At 39.5% G+C, this 17,909-nt stretch overlaps 1 protein-coding gene across 1 annotated transcript in view; it reads right to left on the bottom strand.

Moving 5' to 3' along the window:
• The window catches only part of LOC147016965 (WD repeat-containing protein 7-like), a 301,923-nt gene that overhangs the window by 163,474 nt on the left and 120,540 nt on the right, over positions 1-17,909 (bottom strand). The window contains exon 17 of the mRNA XM_085846266.1: positions 12,156-12,274. Coding sequence (XP_085702392.1) covers positions 12,156-12,274 — 119 coding nt within the window. The remainder of the gene's footprint in view (positions 1-12,155; positions 12,275-17,909) is intronic.

The following is a 17,909-nucleotide window of genomic DNA, read 5'->3' as shown; positions in this document are numbered from 1 at the left end:
AGCCAATCTTTTATTGAAAATACCTCATTCTTATGTTGTAGAACATATTTATTAAAATACCGAATACCCTTTTCTTGAAGGTATGCTTGCACACAAATGATAATTTTCTTGAAGCCTTCTTACTGTCATTTATGTATTAGAAATATATGACAGATTAATTTAATGACAGGAAACATCTCCCCATCTTCCCAGAGTTAAATCATTTTGTATTTCCTTACTTATTACATATAATCCAGTTTTTTCTGTTTTCATGATATAAACGAGGGCAAAACCATTATTATATTTACCCTTAATAAATTCTTTTATTTGTTGTTTACTAATCGTGCTTCCACAAAACTCATTCTCGGCACCGAGTGGATAATATTTTTCCTTACGAGACTGATTTAATTGTTTCAGGTCTTCTAGGTTAATTTTAAATGACCAATTACACCCTAAATCATTCCCATCATATCCACATTGTTCTATTCTCAAACAAATGATACGCCCTTCTTTATAAAATTTTATTTTAATTGGAACTGTGAATTCTGTATTATGTGGAGATAAAATCAACACTTCTGTATCTTTGGAATACACAGCAGTTTTATTTAAGGATATATATTGTGATAAATCACTTAATCTCACCAAGTCATTCGCGTCAGTCGGGCTTGGATAATTTATTAATTTATTAGCATTTTTCATATAAATCTTTTTTGCGATACTATATTTCTGTCGTTCAGCATGTGTCTTTGTGTAATAATTTGATAAATCAATATTCAGTTCTTGGGATAGACCAAAGATAGAACCTCTTTACCAACATGTCATTTATATTAGATTAAAAAGAATGTCATTAAAATTTTTTATTTTTGTTGAGTTGAAATAACACATATAGACATAATTGACCACAACACTTGGAATTTAATTCTTGGACTTGAGATGTTTGATAAACACCATTCTGTAAGAATTTTATTACTTCAACAGGTGGTGGGAGACCAAAACTATCAAAATAATATTTGTCTTGACGATTAAAAATACAAACCCAATAAGAACTGTTCCCATTATTATCTTCTAAGTTCATAATAATATTCTTTGTATGTTTAGACATGTTTGTTAATTCATCTCTCATACAAATAACCACATTATGAATTTTTAATTTCTTACAATATTCGATAAGTTCTAAATTTGATGGTGTATTCTTTCCAAATTCTTTAAACCACTCATCAATGCTCATTTATTTATGAGAAATATATAATCTATTACCCCTTTTAGTTAATTTTACACCTGCTTGTGTGATAGAAGAAAGCATATCTACAACTAACAATCTCGCTTTATCAGGCAGACTTTCAAGTTTTTCAGCAAAATCTACAATTACACCACTTCCACTAATTTGTTTCTCCAAATATTTGTTATGTCTTTCCAATTATTTTTGAGCCCGGAGTTAAGCCTTCCTTTCGTTGGCAGTTTTCACCGCTGCTGAAATACCACCCGTCAATGCTCCAGCTGCACTTAAACCAGCAAATAAAGGAATTAGAAATGGGAGAAATCCTCCACTCGTCTCTCTTATTGAATATTTCTTCAACATTGGTTTTGACATTTTAATTTTAAGTGAGCCAGTATCATTCAAGATTTTCACCTGTTCTCTTGTGAGCAAAACAACAATTCTTACTGCTCCTTTTCTCTGAATTGTATTAACGTTAATCATACAAGGCTTTAGATTTTGAATACAAGATGATAGTTCATGAAGATTGATTTGATTAACATACACCCCAGATGGCACTTTACTACTCATTTATTGATCAAAAAAATAATGTGAGAATAATCATAACAACATTATCTGTATTAATCTGTAATTCTGTTTCTTCCAAAAGCAAACAATATGTGTCAACTTCTTCACTCTCTCCTCTTTCAATGTATCGGGAAGGATCCACTCAATAAGACTTTATTGTTTCCTTTTGAGCACTCAGGTCAATCGCATAGATTGTATGCAGACTTTTAAATGCTGTCATATCCAAATGGGTTCTTTATTTCTATTACTTTCACACACGTTTTGGTAAAACTTGTAAGCTTCAGCATAATCATTTTTTTCCCAATGAATTTCCAATCTATCTCATGGATAAAATGTTCCATCTCGAGAAACGTGAAGTTGTTTCACCTGAGCATTATCACTCAATGCATTATTCTTATCAGTTGCAGTATCACCATCTGATTTTTCAAAATGAGCCACAGATATCGTGGCTTTCCTTCCAGAACACCCTAATTCCACGTGTAAGTGGTTTGGTTGAGTTTAACGTGTTGACATCTTCTTTTAAGGTATGATACATTGAGTGGTTTCTTCGAGTTGAGTCTTCCATTCAACATCTCTTCTGTTTTAAGATTAGGAGAAAATTCACTAATATACCAACTAATTTCATCAATAACAAATTTATTCTGAGCAGCAAAAGCATGAGCCACACCAAAAAGCAATCTATTTTCATTATCATTCCTTTGCAGTTGAAATCTAATTTTAAGACCATACAGAACTTTATCATGATCACAAAATCCAAATATACATTTAAGAGGAACTGCCACAGTAAAACTATTATCTGCTTTTGTATCATCATTAAACATTCCTTTCCTTTGACTATATCCAGGGTCTGTGTTTGTTCCCGTTGACATATCAGGAATAAAACCTTCGACAGCCCCCTTTCCCATTCTATCACTAAATGAACAAAGTGTAAATTTCATCATTTCAGATGTAGCAGAGACATAATCAACCGCTTCAACTTCTTGTGTTCCAATGTACAAACGAACACTATCAAACATTTTCCAGAAGAAATCATTTACGAGTGCAGCGTTTGTGATAGTTGTAGCCTTAGTGAATGTAAATTTACACAACAAGAAACTTTCGGCTGGATTCAAATAAGTTTGTTGATTATTTATTTCAAAACTTTTTGTTCCATTTGCATTCCAGTCTGTTCCAGTTATTGCATTAACCTTGAAGTAGTCTCCTTTTTTAGTCGAGTTTGAGTTAACAATGGTATCATCCAAATCATAGATACTATCAATTGCATCCACACTTGTATTTATTTCGGAAAAAAGACGTTTAAACTTTTGAAACCTGACCCAAGTATTTTAATTATTTTCTGTCGTTCTTGGGGAGACAACTGAGTTTTGCCTTTCTTAATTTATTTTATTGCTTGTAATTTATGAGATTCCTTTTGGGCATCTTTTATACTCTTTAAAGCACCCACTACATTTCCCACAGCAGAAGCAGTTGAACCAATTAGGTCTTTATGTTTAAGAATAGTTGAACCTATACCCATAAGAGTATCAATTATCCCATCTCCTCTAAATTGATGTCCGACACCCCTTTGTCTCTTAGGTTTATAGTATCCTCTACCAAGATACATACCTTCACCCTTGTAGTATGGGGAAAGGAACATCCCATCCCCTGTAAATATTTTATATTTTCCCAACTCTTGTTTAATCACAATAACCATCGTATTTATTGATTGGAAAACTTCACGTAGGTGAATTCTGATGGATATAATTTCTCCATTAAAATAAATCATGCGATTATCTTGGTCGGTTATCCTAAAATTTACTCTGCATATGGTTTTTCCTGACGCAGGAAGATAAAGCAGATTTTTGGGTTCCATATTGAATTTATAACCAATTGGGATTGAGTATGTGCTGAATAAAAATATTGTATTTGTTCTTATTCCATCATTAAAAGCACCATCAACCAAATCACAGTGAATTAATACCGAATTTATGCCTGAGTATATTTGAATGACGTTATCACTGTAAAACGTCCCATTAGTTTCATCTTTTTTGAGGAGAAACCCAATAACTCTCTAAATGAATTATCAATTGTGAAATCGACCTTGTCGTTATTTTTATGTTTAATCGTTGATTTTGAAGTATGTTTTTGAGTATCTATAACAATATTTTTTGGTTCATCACCCTGTTCTTTCATAAGACGAGCAATTTCGGAAGATATTTCAGAAATCTCATATGCTCCGGGTGAGACTGTTATCGTTTTATATCCACTTCCTGGATTATAACTAAACTTGTCATTTTTCTCGGTTATATTAAATAAGGTATTATAAGTTTCCATGGACAATAAAGACGCCTCATATTCTTTTGTTGCGTCAAGTTGTAGTGGGTATGGGAATGAAGATGTGTGGTCACTTGTTGTGAAATTAAAACTAAGGATTGTGCTTCTCATCTTATTTCAAATGGGATAAAATGTTTTTGTATTGAGATTTATTAATTATTTTCATGTTCATCAACTGGTCTAAAATGGCTGATGTTTCATGAAAACAATTGTTCTTTCAGGTCAGGTCAGGTATGGGAGCATGTGGCAGAACAGCACGTCGCTGCGTCCACTTTCCACCGGTACTCCAGGGGCCTCCGTCTGGCCATCCCCCAGGCAGATGCCAGGTCCATCCCCATCTCCTTGAGATGATGGTCAACCTGTTGCAACCATGAGGCACGTGGTCGACCCACTGGCCTCCTCCACTCATGAGACTCCCTCGCTGAGAGAATCTGGTGAGCAGGATCAGAGTCAGGAAAACGAGCCACATGTCCATACAGCCGCAACTGATGCTCACGGACTATGCAGGTAACAAATCTCATCCGAGTCTCTCTCAGCAACCGCTCGTTGGACACAAAATCCGACCAGCGATAGCCAAGGATTCTCCGAAGAGACCTGGTACCAAAGGAATTAAGTCTCCGTCTCAGATCCTTGGACAGAGTCCAAGTCTCGCACCCATAGAGCAAGACTGGAAGTACCAAGGACCTGAAGACTCGGACTTTCGTCCTCTCGCACAGGTACCGGCAGCGCCACACCCCATGATCCAGTGAATCCATGACTCCCCAGGCCCGACCCAGACGTCTATTGACCTCTGACTCGCAGCCAATAGAGACATGAATATCACTGCCAAGGTAAGTGAATCTCTCCACGACCTCAACATCCTCACCACAAACAGACACAGACAGGACAGCAGCATCCAAGATGTCACCGAAAGCCTGGATCTTAGTTTTGACCCAAGAAACCCGTAATCCCAACGGCTCCGACTCCTCGTTCAGCACCTCGAGGGCCCCCAAGAGGATGTCTAAAGTCTCCGCAAAGATGACTGCATCATCTGCAAAGTCAAGGTCCGAGATCTTGACATTCCCAAATGACGCACCGCAACTTGATCTCTCCGACATCCTCCCGAGAATCCAGTCCATACAAGTGCTGAAAAGTGTGGGGGCAAGTACACATCCCTGACGAACTCCAGTAACAACTGGAAATAAGTCAGAGATGGTACCACCACACTTCACAGCACTCTCAGTACCAGAGTAGAGTTCAGACATCAGATCGATCAGTTTTGATGGCACCCCACGAAGACCAAGAATCCTCCAGAGGACATCCCGATTCACTGAATCGAACGCTTTACAGAGATCAACATAGGCTGCAAGCAGCCCCTGCCGAAACTCTCGTCTGCATTCGGTGAGGACACGAAGTGCAAGGATACGGTCAATCGTTGACCTCTTTGGTGTAAAGCCTGACTGCTCTGGACGCTGGTGCTCAAGCAGATGGTGGCAAACCCTATCGAGAATTATCCGAGCAAAGACCTTGCCCGGCACTGAGAGCAGCGTCACCCCTCGGTAGTTGTTGCAGTCTTGGCGATCACCCTTCCCTTTCCAGAGAGGGACAACAAGGCCCCTCTTCCAGTCAGTTGGGATGATGCCTGTGTTCCAGGCAGAGCACAAAACTGCATGCAACGACACGAGTGCAGCATTTCCACCAGCCTTGAGAAGTTCGGCATGGATGCCACAGATCCCTGGAGCTTTGCCACGTTTCAACTGGTTCACCGCAGCCCGTGTTTCCACAAGCGTAGGTGGACCACAGTTGATTCGAGGGTCAGCAACAGGGATTGTAACACCCTTGACGTCCAACTCGACAGTTGGGGGATCAGCCTGGTACAACCGCTCAAAGTAACCGGCCCAGCGGGCCTTCACTTCAGACTCCTCTGTCAAGAGCCTACCACTCTCTGCTCGAACTGTAGTGCTCCGAGGGATGGGCTTGGATGAACGTAATGCGCGAATTCCCCTGTAAGCGGGACGAGAATCACCTGTCCACAGGTGATGCTCTACCCCCTCACAGATTCCTCGCACATAGGCCTCCTTGTCCTGGAAAGTTTTAAAAGTGGTTTAAAAAATTTATCTTGTTTTCTTTCAAATGCTTCTTCACCTGTTAGTTTCTGTCTGCGTTTCTTCTTTATGTCTTTCTGTCGTTTTACAACTTTTGAAATCAACTCTTGATGCTCCTTAAATCGTCTTACTCTTTCTTTCGCATCCATTTATTTGTTGGAAAATATCATTCACTGAATTATAAAGGTCCACAGGGAAATTTTTCTTTTCTTCATCATTAAAGTAGATGCATTAAAATAAATACTTTTCTTCAAATATTTCATCAAATTCTTTATTAACAACAATACGAGTTGTAATTTCTTCTTCACTAATACTTGTGTCTCTGCTTTTCATACGTTTGCGTTGAGTTTCTTCATCAACATCAAAACCAAATGATAAAATCTTAACCCCATTAGCACTCAGATGTTTAATAATTTTTCTCATTCCGTCTGGATTAGTTTCTAATATCCCAAGACCACCAGATTTTAGTTTCATTAACTCACTCTTACAATGTGAATATTTTGTTGTACCAAGAGAAACCTCCTCAAATATTTGGCCTTCATTCCTCAATCGCATATGTTCCTCCACTGAAATATCGTAATAATCTTCACCTTCTACTTCTCCAGGTCTTTTTGCTCTAGTTGTTGTTGATACAATACGAATTACATGGTGCTTTGAAAGCAAATTTACAATATTCTCATTTGTACTATAAAAGAAACTTGATTTATGAAAGTTTTTTCCAGAAGCAGATTTACCCACAAGATTTGTAATAATAGTTGTCATTTATAGATGTAATTGTTTATAAAATAAAAAAATATATCCCTTAATAGCTCATCTTGTTTCACAACAACATATTTATATTTTTCAGTCATGTGCTTCATATAATCCCCAAATTCCTTTTTACTACATAACGTAGAACAAGTGTCTCTCCAAAATAGTTTATATCTATTGAATTTAACTTCAATAAAATAAAAGTATTAGCATTGTTTCTTATTGAGCGACGAGGGAGTTGAAAGTATTGTTGTGGATTTGGAAAGCTATCACACTTAACATTCAGGTCCTTTAGCTCAGTTATATCGGTAAGTACATGTTGCCAGTTAGAGTCCCGGCCCTGGTCTAATGGGTAATTAAATGTTCCTGCGCTGTGAAGTTGTTTTAATAGTTAGATTTTATTTTAGTAATTTTTACACCACAAACTACATCATCGACTCCACCGCCGACCGCACCGCATCACCCTCGCCTTCGCTTCACTCCAAGTGATGTCACCACGCCACCGTGGCCGATTGGCGGGGAGCCAGCGTCTTCCGCGCTCCGCCTCTGACCCAGCACTGTCTCCATTAACCACGCGGTCTGAGGAGAGGCCGTAGGTGGAGCCACGAACGCCTCCCCGCTGGAGACCCCGCCCAAGGGAGGGAGTGCCCCACCCACCACGCGCCTGTCCAATCGGGCGCGGACGAGGAGTCACATGGGGCCTTCGGTCCAATGCGAGGGCGAGTGGGGAAGAGCGGAGGTTCGTTGAGCGGGAGGGGGGAGATAAGGTGTGTTCTGAGGAGGGGAACGTTGTTCCTGAGTCGGTTGGATTTTTCCGACAGATGAGGATTTTTAAAAGAGCGTACACGAAAGCGCAGTTCTGAGGAGATTCATCGTCGTTCGCTCCTTGCTTGTTTCTCCCATTTTTCTTCTCTGCCCAACTCATCACCTTGGCTTCTGGGGCGACCTCGTCCCAGCCCCAGAGCTTCGCGTCGTCGCCTTCCGCCTGGCTGGGACGGCGACACCAGTCTCACGACCAGGGGACGTCTAGCTGCGCGCTCGTGGCGAGGTCAGTTACCCTGACCCTCAGTCCGACTTTCCTTCGGGCTGGAGGTCCCATTAAAGACCCAGGGGGTCCATTTCTGTCTGGGTGTGCGTGTGTCTGTTTGTGGCGCCAGTCTTGTAAGTAGTAAAACTGTATAAGTGACTGTGCTGTATATTATTTGCCTTGCTTTTTATTCGGTATAAATCTTCCCTTATGTGCTTCCCTCATTATTAGTAATAAAAACCCCAATTGTTAAATGTACTCAGCTCGTCGTGTCATTTCCTTCATTGGCTGAGCATGTCGTGCATGTGAGGGATTAGTGGACCATTGCCAGGGTCCCAAAATAATCGGGCCGGCGGAATTCGGCTATATCACCGCTCGGCTATGCACATGGAACGGGCCGCTTAAGCGGCTCACTTCCGTGCAAATTCCGCCGAGGGTGAAGTATCCCGGTAGCTGGATCACGTGGGTACTTAGGTAAGTTGAAGTTGGCAATTAATCCTACCTCACGTGATCTCCCCATTGGCGTATTTCAGTCCTAAAACTACCAGGACCCATCGACCCGGGCTTACCCGGGCCGGCGATCTGTAAATTCCGAGCGATCGAGCCGAGACGGCCCCACTGCTTCATCGAGAGTCGTGCTCGTGGCAACGCGCCGGCGGGAAACCTCAACAGTATGATTGACTTAGATAAATACAATTACAAGAAGAATGTCTCCCTCTTGTGTAGTAGCTATCCATTACCATTTCGTTTATCTCATTAACACAATCATCAAAGATAACGAGGTTCTTTTTTGATTTATCCAAATCTTGGGGAGAAGGTATATCATCCGTATTATCACTAAGAATACAAGTTATCGGTTTTGATTTATTTTTATATCTCTGTGTATCACAAAAATAGTTGTATTATATCTTCAATGTTGTAATCATTTCGTTTGTTTTGAAGTTTAAATAAACCAATTATCTCTTCTTTTTGAAGACCAGCATTAAAACCTTGTGAGAGTAGTTGATACTCAGATTGAAAACTCGACTTTGTGAAAATTATTAAATTATCATAATCCAAAAAGTTGGGAGTAAGGCCTCGGTCACATTTGCTACGGCGGCCGTGGGGTCTCCAAAATCTGTGGCCACTTGCAATCATACGGTGGCCACAGTATTTCCACGGTCACACAATGTAGCAGTTACATATATTTTTATTTTTCGGGGAGCCGCACAGCGTATTTAGAAATCGTGGAGACCGAAAACGTGGGGGTGCCATACGGTCTTTGATTTGATGTCGCACGGTGACCTTAGGGCGTGCCTGCGTGGCCATAGAATATTCAAGGCAGACGCAAGGTGCCCGCAAGGCGACCGCAGGGGGGCCCTAAGGCGAACGTGCGGCCAGACGGACGGTAACGAGTGGGTATATATACCAGTTCTTTTTTTCTGAAATAAAAATATACCAGTATATATAACTGAATATACTATAACTATAATATACAGTGGTGCCCCCAGAATCCGAACACCCCATTGTTTGAACAAATTGGAATCCGAACAATTTTTTCGAGAAAATTTTGCCCTAAAAACCTAATACATTTAAAAAAACCGAACACAACGTAGCGTTCATGTTTGTTCACGTGTCTCCCCCACCTGTTCGAGCCGCATCTTTGTGCTTTGTTCATTCAGTTCGTCGGTGGAAGTCCTCGTGAAAGCATCTCTCGTGTGTCGATCGAAACTTTAGGCCTCAGTCACATTTGCTCTACGGTGAGGATACGGCGGCCGTACACCCTCGGAATTGACAGAAACGTGTGGCGGCCTCAGAGAAACTGAGGTGGCCTCAGGGTGGCCCTACACCGTTTGGCTATATTTTACAGGCCGTAAGGTCGCCGTGGAATTATAACGCGGAGTTATAACTTTTTCATTTCGACATTCATCGTAGTAATTCGACAAGCCGAAACAAAAGAACTGGTTAAAAAAAAAAAATTAACCCATTCGTTACCGTCCGTCTAGCCGCACGTTCGGCTTAGGGCCCCCCTGCGGCCCCCTTGCGGTCACCTTGCGGGCACCTTGCGTCTGCCTTGAAAATTCTATGGCCGCCGCAGGAATGCCCTAAGGTCACCGTGCGACATCAAATCAAAGACCGTACGGCACCCCCACGTTTTCGGTCTCCACAATTTATAAATTCCCCGTGCGTCTACCCGAAAAATAGAAACATATGTGACTGCTACATTGTGTGACCGTGGAAATATTGCGGCCGCAATATAATTGCTAGTGCCCGTACATTTTGTAGACCCTCCGGCCGCCGAGCCAAATGTGACTTAGGCCTTACCTTATGTTTTCACCTTCATTTGTGATGTTTGTTTTTTAAATCATCTTGTGTTTTAATTAATAACAAAAAAAGCAATCCGATCACGTGGTGTGACGGACTGTCAGGCAAGGATTGCATTTCACAGCAAAACCAGTTGTAATTTGGAATATCCATGATTACATCAGCCCGATGCGTTTGATGAAAGTGATTGTGGTTCTGCGGGCATCATGTTGATGAGCTGCCCTGGGGGCAGTGCTCTCGCAGAGTGCGCGAGCGATCGGAACCCAGGACGGAGCTTGAGCCTGTGTGGACCTTTGGATTGGTGATTGTACCAGTTTACATACAATACACCGCCACCGAAGGTCATTTACTCATCTTATTTTACCATGAACATGGGGAATTTCAGTTTAAAGTGTCTTGAAAGTGGGTTTTCTTTGGGTCCACGAACGCATTAATTCACTCCATTATTTCTTATTGGGAAAATATTTTTTGAATCAAAACTTTTTGCAATCTGAACAACCGGATGGAAATTGATGGTTTTTCAGATTAAATTTGATGATTTTAGAAGTTTGACCTTGAGTTGACTATTGACATTTTGACCTCTAAAATAGTTATTTCCAATTTCAGTGATGGACTATACAAATCCTGTTCAAATTTCGAGTTTTGGATGAAAATTGACAATTTTTCAGTTGAAAATTGATGATTTTTGACGTTTGACGATGGGTTGACTTTGACCTTTTGATTAAAAAAAAGTTGGTTTCCCAACTCAGTAATGTACAATGCAAGTGCTGTTTAATTTCTGTCAATTGGATGAAAAATGATGATTTTAGAAATTTGACCTCAAGATGACCTTTGACCTCCAAATCAATAGGTTTCTCAGTTGAGACTACTTCTACATCTTGGTGAAGTTTCATGAAGATCGATTTAAAATTGTGACAGGTAGGTTATTGGCAAACAGACAAACAGACAGACAGACAACCAGACAGACAGAATACCAAAATCGGCTGACCAACATACTTGAAAAATTTTCGATTTTGCAAGTAACAAATTGGGGTGAAAACATAACCTCCATCCACCTTTGGTGGCAGAGGTAATAACTGCAATGAATAAAGTTATTATTACTATTGTTAAATGAGAAGTCAGCACTAGGACGTGATTAAAACTCATTTTATCGATGATTGCTGGGAGTGCTGTCAGATTGGAAGATCCATGATGTGGAATTTTTTTGTTGTTTAATTACCCTCCTGAGAAATGGTTTGTGGTGAGAAGATAAGCAACTAATGTTATTAGAAAGAGACTCATGAATATGATCGTGAATGAATGTATTTTTATCAATGGAATGATGTTTGCATGAGAGGGGATCCATCGAGGTGTGCCATAGATGGTGCAATATCTTTGGTGTTTCTGTCGAGGAAAAACATGGCGATGTGAAGGTACAGGGAGTGCAGCATTAGAAATAAAATAGATAAATGTGAAACGTATTCAGCGGGGTTTGAGTAACGTTTTATGAATTAGTATTTCTCGTAAGGTATGAACCTTTTACTCCTGCTTATACGCTATGTCTTCTTCATATATCGGTTGCATTGTTTCTCGCCTTGATCAATATATACCCCAAGCCAAAGAGGAAGAAGTCTTTACAATAACGGCAGGTAAGGAGGAATTACCTATTGTCAAGTTAACAATCATATTTTAAATTGCGGCTCAAACTCGATTACACACTCAGTCAGTCATTTAAAGTAACTCAGCTTGACCATTGCCATGCGTGTGCCAATATGACAATGAGAACAAGACACTTTCTATCGCCTCGAGAAAATGCAACGCCAACCCATACAGAGCGGAGGTTGGAGATAGGTCAGGAACAACCTACCTGTGGTTTGAATGAAACATATGATATGAAATATATCAGCATTGGAAGCATAATTACACAAGAGCTCACCTCTAGGCAATCATCTTGCCAGTGTGATGCAAGAAGCTCGAGTTTTGGATGCTGGAAGGCGTTTGAAGCAAGTTTCTCAGCTAGGCCGGCTGAGTGTAGTGATGCAATCTTGAGCAGGGCTGAAGCGACATAACAAAAGAGAGTCAGGGTTCAGTTTGATCAATCATGTAATTGCAATAACAAGAAATAACAAGAAAAAGAGAAATCAGAGATTGCAGGCCATCGCCAGGACTTGTTTTGTGGAGTGCATGTGGACTGCTGTGTTACATAATTAATGAGACATAACTAGAACTGCCACTTTATTAACTGCTGGTAGTGATGACCAGGTACCAAGATGTCCCACTTTGATGCAACCCCACTTTGATTGGACACCTGACCCTGACCTATGACGATTTTCATTATTATTCAATTGAATTCAGAATGACATTGAAATAAATTCAATTCAGATCAAATGGAAGACCAAATAGGTACAGTCCTGCAATGGAGTAATCAAATGGAACCCAAACAAACAAAAAGCAAAGATAAAGTCATCAGGAGGAACCTGGATGGGATTCAGGTTTCAGCTGCTACTTGTCTACCTTCAATCCCATCCAGGCACAGCCAAGTGAGCCATATTAAAAAAAAAACCAAAAATTAAATAATTCTGGCTGCCAGACCTTGTGTCCAATCAAGTTGAAATTTAAAACCTGCATTCAAATCACTACTAGATCGCAATTGTGAAGCTTCACATTGATTGATTAAGTGGTTCTGGAGAAAACATTATTTAATATTTATCTTAAATCCAAGATGCCTGCCAAACCCCGTGACATCAATTATTCCTGAACGACCTTGTACACACATGCCTTGGGGAACATTTACATGAAGATTCCCCTTGATCTGTCCAGCTGTTCTGGAGAAGATGATTTTTATATGTTTTAGGGTAAATTCAATATGGCTACCAAATCATGTGACCTATGATGTCATATGTGTGATCATTTTGTTCCTCATGGATAGGCGGTCATATTTGTAAAGTTTCACCTCGATCCGCTCAGCCATTTCAGAGAAGAAGGTTTTTGAAGGTATTTTTTAAAAACAACATGGCTGCCGAATCACATGACCGATGACATCCTCAAAAAAAATTTGTGGATCATTTTATCCCTAGATGACCCTCAAGCATTTTCATACTGATTGGATGTGGTGTTCTACATATGCAATTATGACGTCATAACGAAGGCACCTATGACATAAAGAATCACTCTCATGATTCACATGAGGAGTACTTGCTATGTGCCATGTTTCAATTTTTTTCTTGGTGCAGTTTCAGAGATACATAGGTCCAAAGTTTTTCCCATTTTTTCCAACATGGCTGCCACATGACGTGACATATGATGTCGTAATTATCATTAAAACATTCTACATGAATAGGTGTACGAATAGTGGAAATTTTGTCTCAATCTAACAAGCGCTTGCGGAGAAAAACACGAAAGTTCTGTGTGAACAAACAAACAAAGACAGACAGACAAACAAATTTTTAAAAAATCACTCATAGAGGGACAACATGGCAAAACAGCACAAAGTAGAATGGCCAGGTGGAACAGTTCATGTTTTGTATCCCACTGATGGGCTGGATCCAAACCAAAATCAAATCCGCTTGTTATTCTCACTGATTCAATTCATCCACCTTTTTTTGTCATAACTCGTCCACAACTTTTTGAGATATAGTGATATATTTAGGTTTTGGCCCAATCTATCAATTTTAGAAATTAGGCCTGTGTTGACCTTTTGACCTTAAAATTAATTGCCAGTTGAATTCAGCGACCTGACATAAAAATGCTCTTCAAATTTCAAGTCAATCGGATGAAAATTTAGGATTTTAGAAATTTGGCCTATGTTGACCTTTTTGTCTAAGTTGATCTCAAAATTAACAGGTGGTGAGTTCAGTGACCTCATATGCAAATGCTCTTCAAATTTCAAGTCAATCAGATGAAAATTGAGGATTTCAGAAAATTTGACCCAAATTGGCCTAATGACCTATGTCGACCTTTTGGCCTAAGTCTACCTCAAAATGAATAGGTGGTTGAGTTCAGTGACATCATCTGCAAATAGTCTTCAAATTTCAAGTCAATCGGATGAAAATTGAAGATTTTAGAAAAATTTGGCCTAATTTGGCCAATATTGATCTCAAAATTAATAGGTATTTGAATTCGGCGACTGGACTTGAAAATGCTCTTCAAATTTCAAGTCAATGGGATGAAAATTGAGGATTTTAAAAAATTTGGCCCAAATTGGCCTATTGGCCTATGCCGACCTTTTGGCCTACGTCTACCTCAAAATTAATAGGTGGTTGAATTCAGTGACATAATATGCAAATGTTCTTCAAATTTCATGTCAATCAGATGAAAATTGAGGATTTTAGAAATTAGGCCTATGTTGACCTTTTGGTCTAAGTTAACCTCAAAATTAATAGGTGGTTGAGTTCAGTGACCTCATCTGTAAATGGTGTTCAAATTTCAAGTCAATCACATGAAAGTTGAGGATTTTAGAAAATTTAGCCCAAATTGGCCTTTTGACTTGCATTGGTCTCCAAATTATTAAGTGTTTGAATTCAACAATCTCAGCTGCAAATGGTCTTCAAATTTCAAGTAAATTGGATGAAAATTGACAATTTTAGAAACAATTTTAAAATTTGGCCTATTTTGAGTTGACCTTATGGCCTATGTTGACCTTTTGACCTGTGATAACCTCAAAATAATAGGTGGCTGTATTAAATGACCTGATATGCAAATGCTGTTCAAATTGCAAGTCAGTTGGATGAAATTTGAGGATTTTCGAAAATGTGGCTCAAATTGGCCTATTGGCCTTTGTCGACCTTTTCGATCGACCAAATTTTACGAAACTTCAAAGCGGGACCGTCGCAGGGTCGGTGACATTCATTTCTAAAAATTGCAAAAACAGTCGTTTGAGCGGTTTGGGCTGGAGGCGAGCGGACAGACAAACAAACACACAAATACACAAACACAAACACACAAACAAACGGATGCGATCAACATACAGTACTTCTCAAAAAAAAAAAAACTTTTTTTTACAACAAACCGGAACAAACGGACCCAAAGGCAATACCCTCTCCTTCAGCAAGGGTAAAAATCAAAAATCCACCAGCATGCGACATTTGATGTGGGGCCTTCGGAGCCCAGCGATGCCACCTTGCAACACATGGAGATGGTATTGGGAGGGAGCGATGTGCAATAGTTGATTGATTAATTGATCAATTGCATGATTAAAATAAATAAATAATAATTGTAAAATAATAATTTCTTAATCAAGTGCAGGCTAATAGCATACCAAAACCACGATTGTGTCATCTGAATCTGTAACTTTTGGAAAATTAAGTAATTAATCGAAAAATGAATAATTATTTGATTAATTGATGAATGAATAAATCAACGAGAAGGGAACTTGGTGGAGCACATACCTCCGCCACAGAACACCTGATCCACGAGAACATATCGGGTCCAATACATTTTTGAAATATCATGCTATACAGTACAATATCGTTTTTGGCCCTATCTCTCAATGGTGAAGAATCACTATAAAAAAATATATATTCTCGTATCCACATTCGGATTCGGATCTTCACCAAAATCGAAATAATTCGTCATGGTCACACACCCAACCTGTCCACCAAGTTTCATCCGAATCCGTTCGCAACTTTTTGAGATATCGTGCTATATATTAGTTTCGCCCGATCTCTCATTGGTGAAGAATCACATGAAAAATTCTGGTAGTCGGATCTGGATCCAGATCTTCACCAAAATCTAACCAATTTGTCCTTATCACACACCCAACTTCTCAAAATTACATCCGTCCACAACTTTTTGAGATATCCATCCATTGGGAACATAATCTGTGCAGAACGTTGGTGCTGCTCAAAGCAGTATCCTTGGCTATTGGGCACAATTTTGAGATAACCTGCACACAAACAAACAAACAAACAAAAACAAATAAACAGAGAGAGGGGGATGAAAACATAACCTTCGTCACCTTCGGTGGTGGAGGTAAAAATACTCTTTATAGCCAAATCACTTGGTCACTGTTGTAACAAAATATCAGCTTCCTCGCTCAAAAGATGCCTGAGATATTGCCCAGATGAGAATGAAAATAAATAAGGAATTACTAAATTGATAATAAGCAAGTAATTAATCAATTTATACATAAAATTTTGAAAATACTGGTTTTGCCAAAGCACATCTTCACTTTTGTCCCCACATTTCAGCTTCCAAGCTCAAAGGATGGCTGAGATATCACCCAGACAAACAAGAAAGCAAGAAAGAAAACAAACGAACACCGAGTACTCCCTTCCTTCAGCGCCCAGCTATGACATCATGCATTGCCTGGATATGGAATTGAGAAGGTGTGGTGTACAAAAAGAAAGGAGGAAAAAAAAAGGGGGGGGGAGTGCAATGTACATTATTCATTAAGAATCTTAACAAAGTATGGTATGGCACTGTTTTAGTACCTTTGGGTTTGACAGGTAATTTGTGAAAGTTTAGATTAATTTCTGAGAGTATTGTGTCATATTCGGCCTGTGGTCTGGAAGCCAATGACTGAACTCATCAGACGTTAGCAATTGGCCTGTGAATCTCAGACAAATTTCAAACCTCCATTGTTTCAAGGTTGGAATATCACAAAATGAAAGAGCCTGGTCAAAAATCACTGTACAATTGTCCGAGAATGATTTGGAGAGCTCTTTTCTGAATCAGTTCCAATTTGCAACTTTGGTAGATTGTGAGATGAGCATTCGAAACTGCAATAGCAAACTCTAAAAGTGATCTAACATAGCCTTTATAAAGGGTAAGCAAATCTTCCAAGGCTAAGTTAAACTTTTTGAACATCTCCACTGCCCATCTTCGCTATCCGTTTCCCTCTCAGTATATTTGGACCAGCACAGACTCGTTGGGCTGTGTGAAGTGAGCAAAGGCATTGACCCTACACACCGTACTTTTCTTTTCTTCTCAGTTCTTCGTGTCTTCTTCTTCTCCCCGGATTGAATGATGGCCATGTGTCTTTTGTGAAAATAAGATTGTATAAGAATATGTGTGAGGATTAAATATGCTCTTCTGTGCCTTTTGCCTGTAAATGCTCACTTTTAAATGATTGCTTGTTATGTGTGTGTAAATAAGTAATTGTTGGTTGTTGTTTCAAATCAGTCTCAGTTGTTCTTTCCTTCATTGGTCTGACACAGTGAACATGCATAGTTGGACAGGAAGTTGTACCCCACCTGATTTGCTCTTGTTAGTGTACACTCACTGTATCGCTCGGCAGTAAACTGGATGTGCACTGAGGGCACGAAACGCAGTTAATTTAGTCACATCCTCAGGTAAATAGAGTCTGATGGATAACCCTGCTTGAGTTGACAAGGATAATTGAAATTTGTGGCTGCTTAGCAACCTGCCGGACAGTGGAGTTATCCGCAGCTGGTGGCCTCAGGACCGGGTGTTCGGAAGGAAACCGAGGGCTTTCTCTCATGGCGAACCTTGAACACAGGCCTGTAACAATGTGCCGAGATACATACATCATATATGTATATATGTATATATGTATATATATATATATATATATATATATATATATATATATATATATATATATATATATATATATATATATATATATATATAGACACACACACACACATACATATATTGGGTAGTTTAGTGTTTCCCAAACTATGGGTCGCGACCCAAACGTGGGTCGTGAAGGGTCCAAAAATGGGTC

The sequence above is a fragment of the Eptatretus burgeri genome, chromosome 11 (genome assembly GCF_056783735.1).
Source record: "Eptatretus burgeri isolate ZD-2024b chromosome 11, Ebu_testis_v1, whole genome shotgun sequence".
Taxonomy (NCBI): domain Eukaryota; kingdom Metazoa; phylum Chordata; class Myxini; order Myxiniformes; family Myxinidae; genus Eptatretus; species Eptatretus burgeri.
Note: the sequence above shows the minus strand (reverse complement) of the source record. Positions and strands in the feature narration are given on the sequence as shown.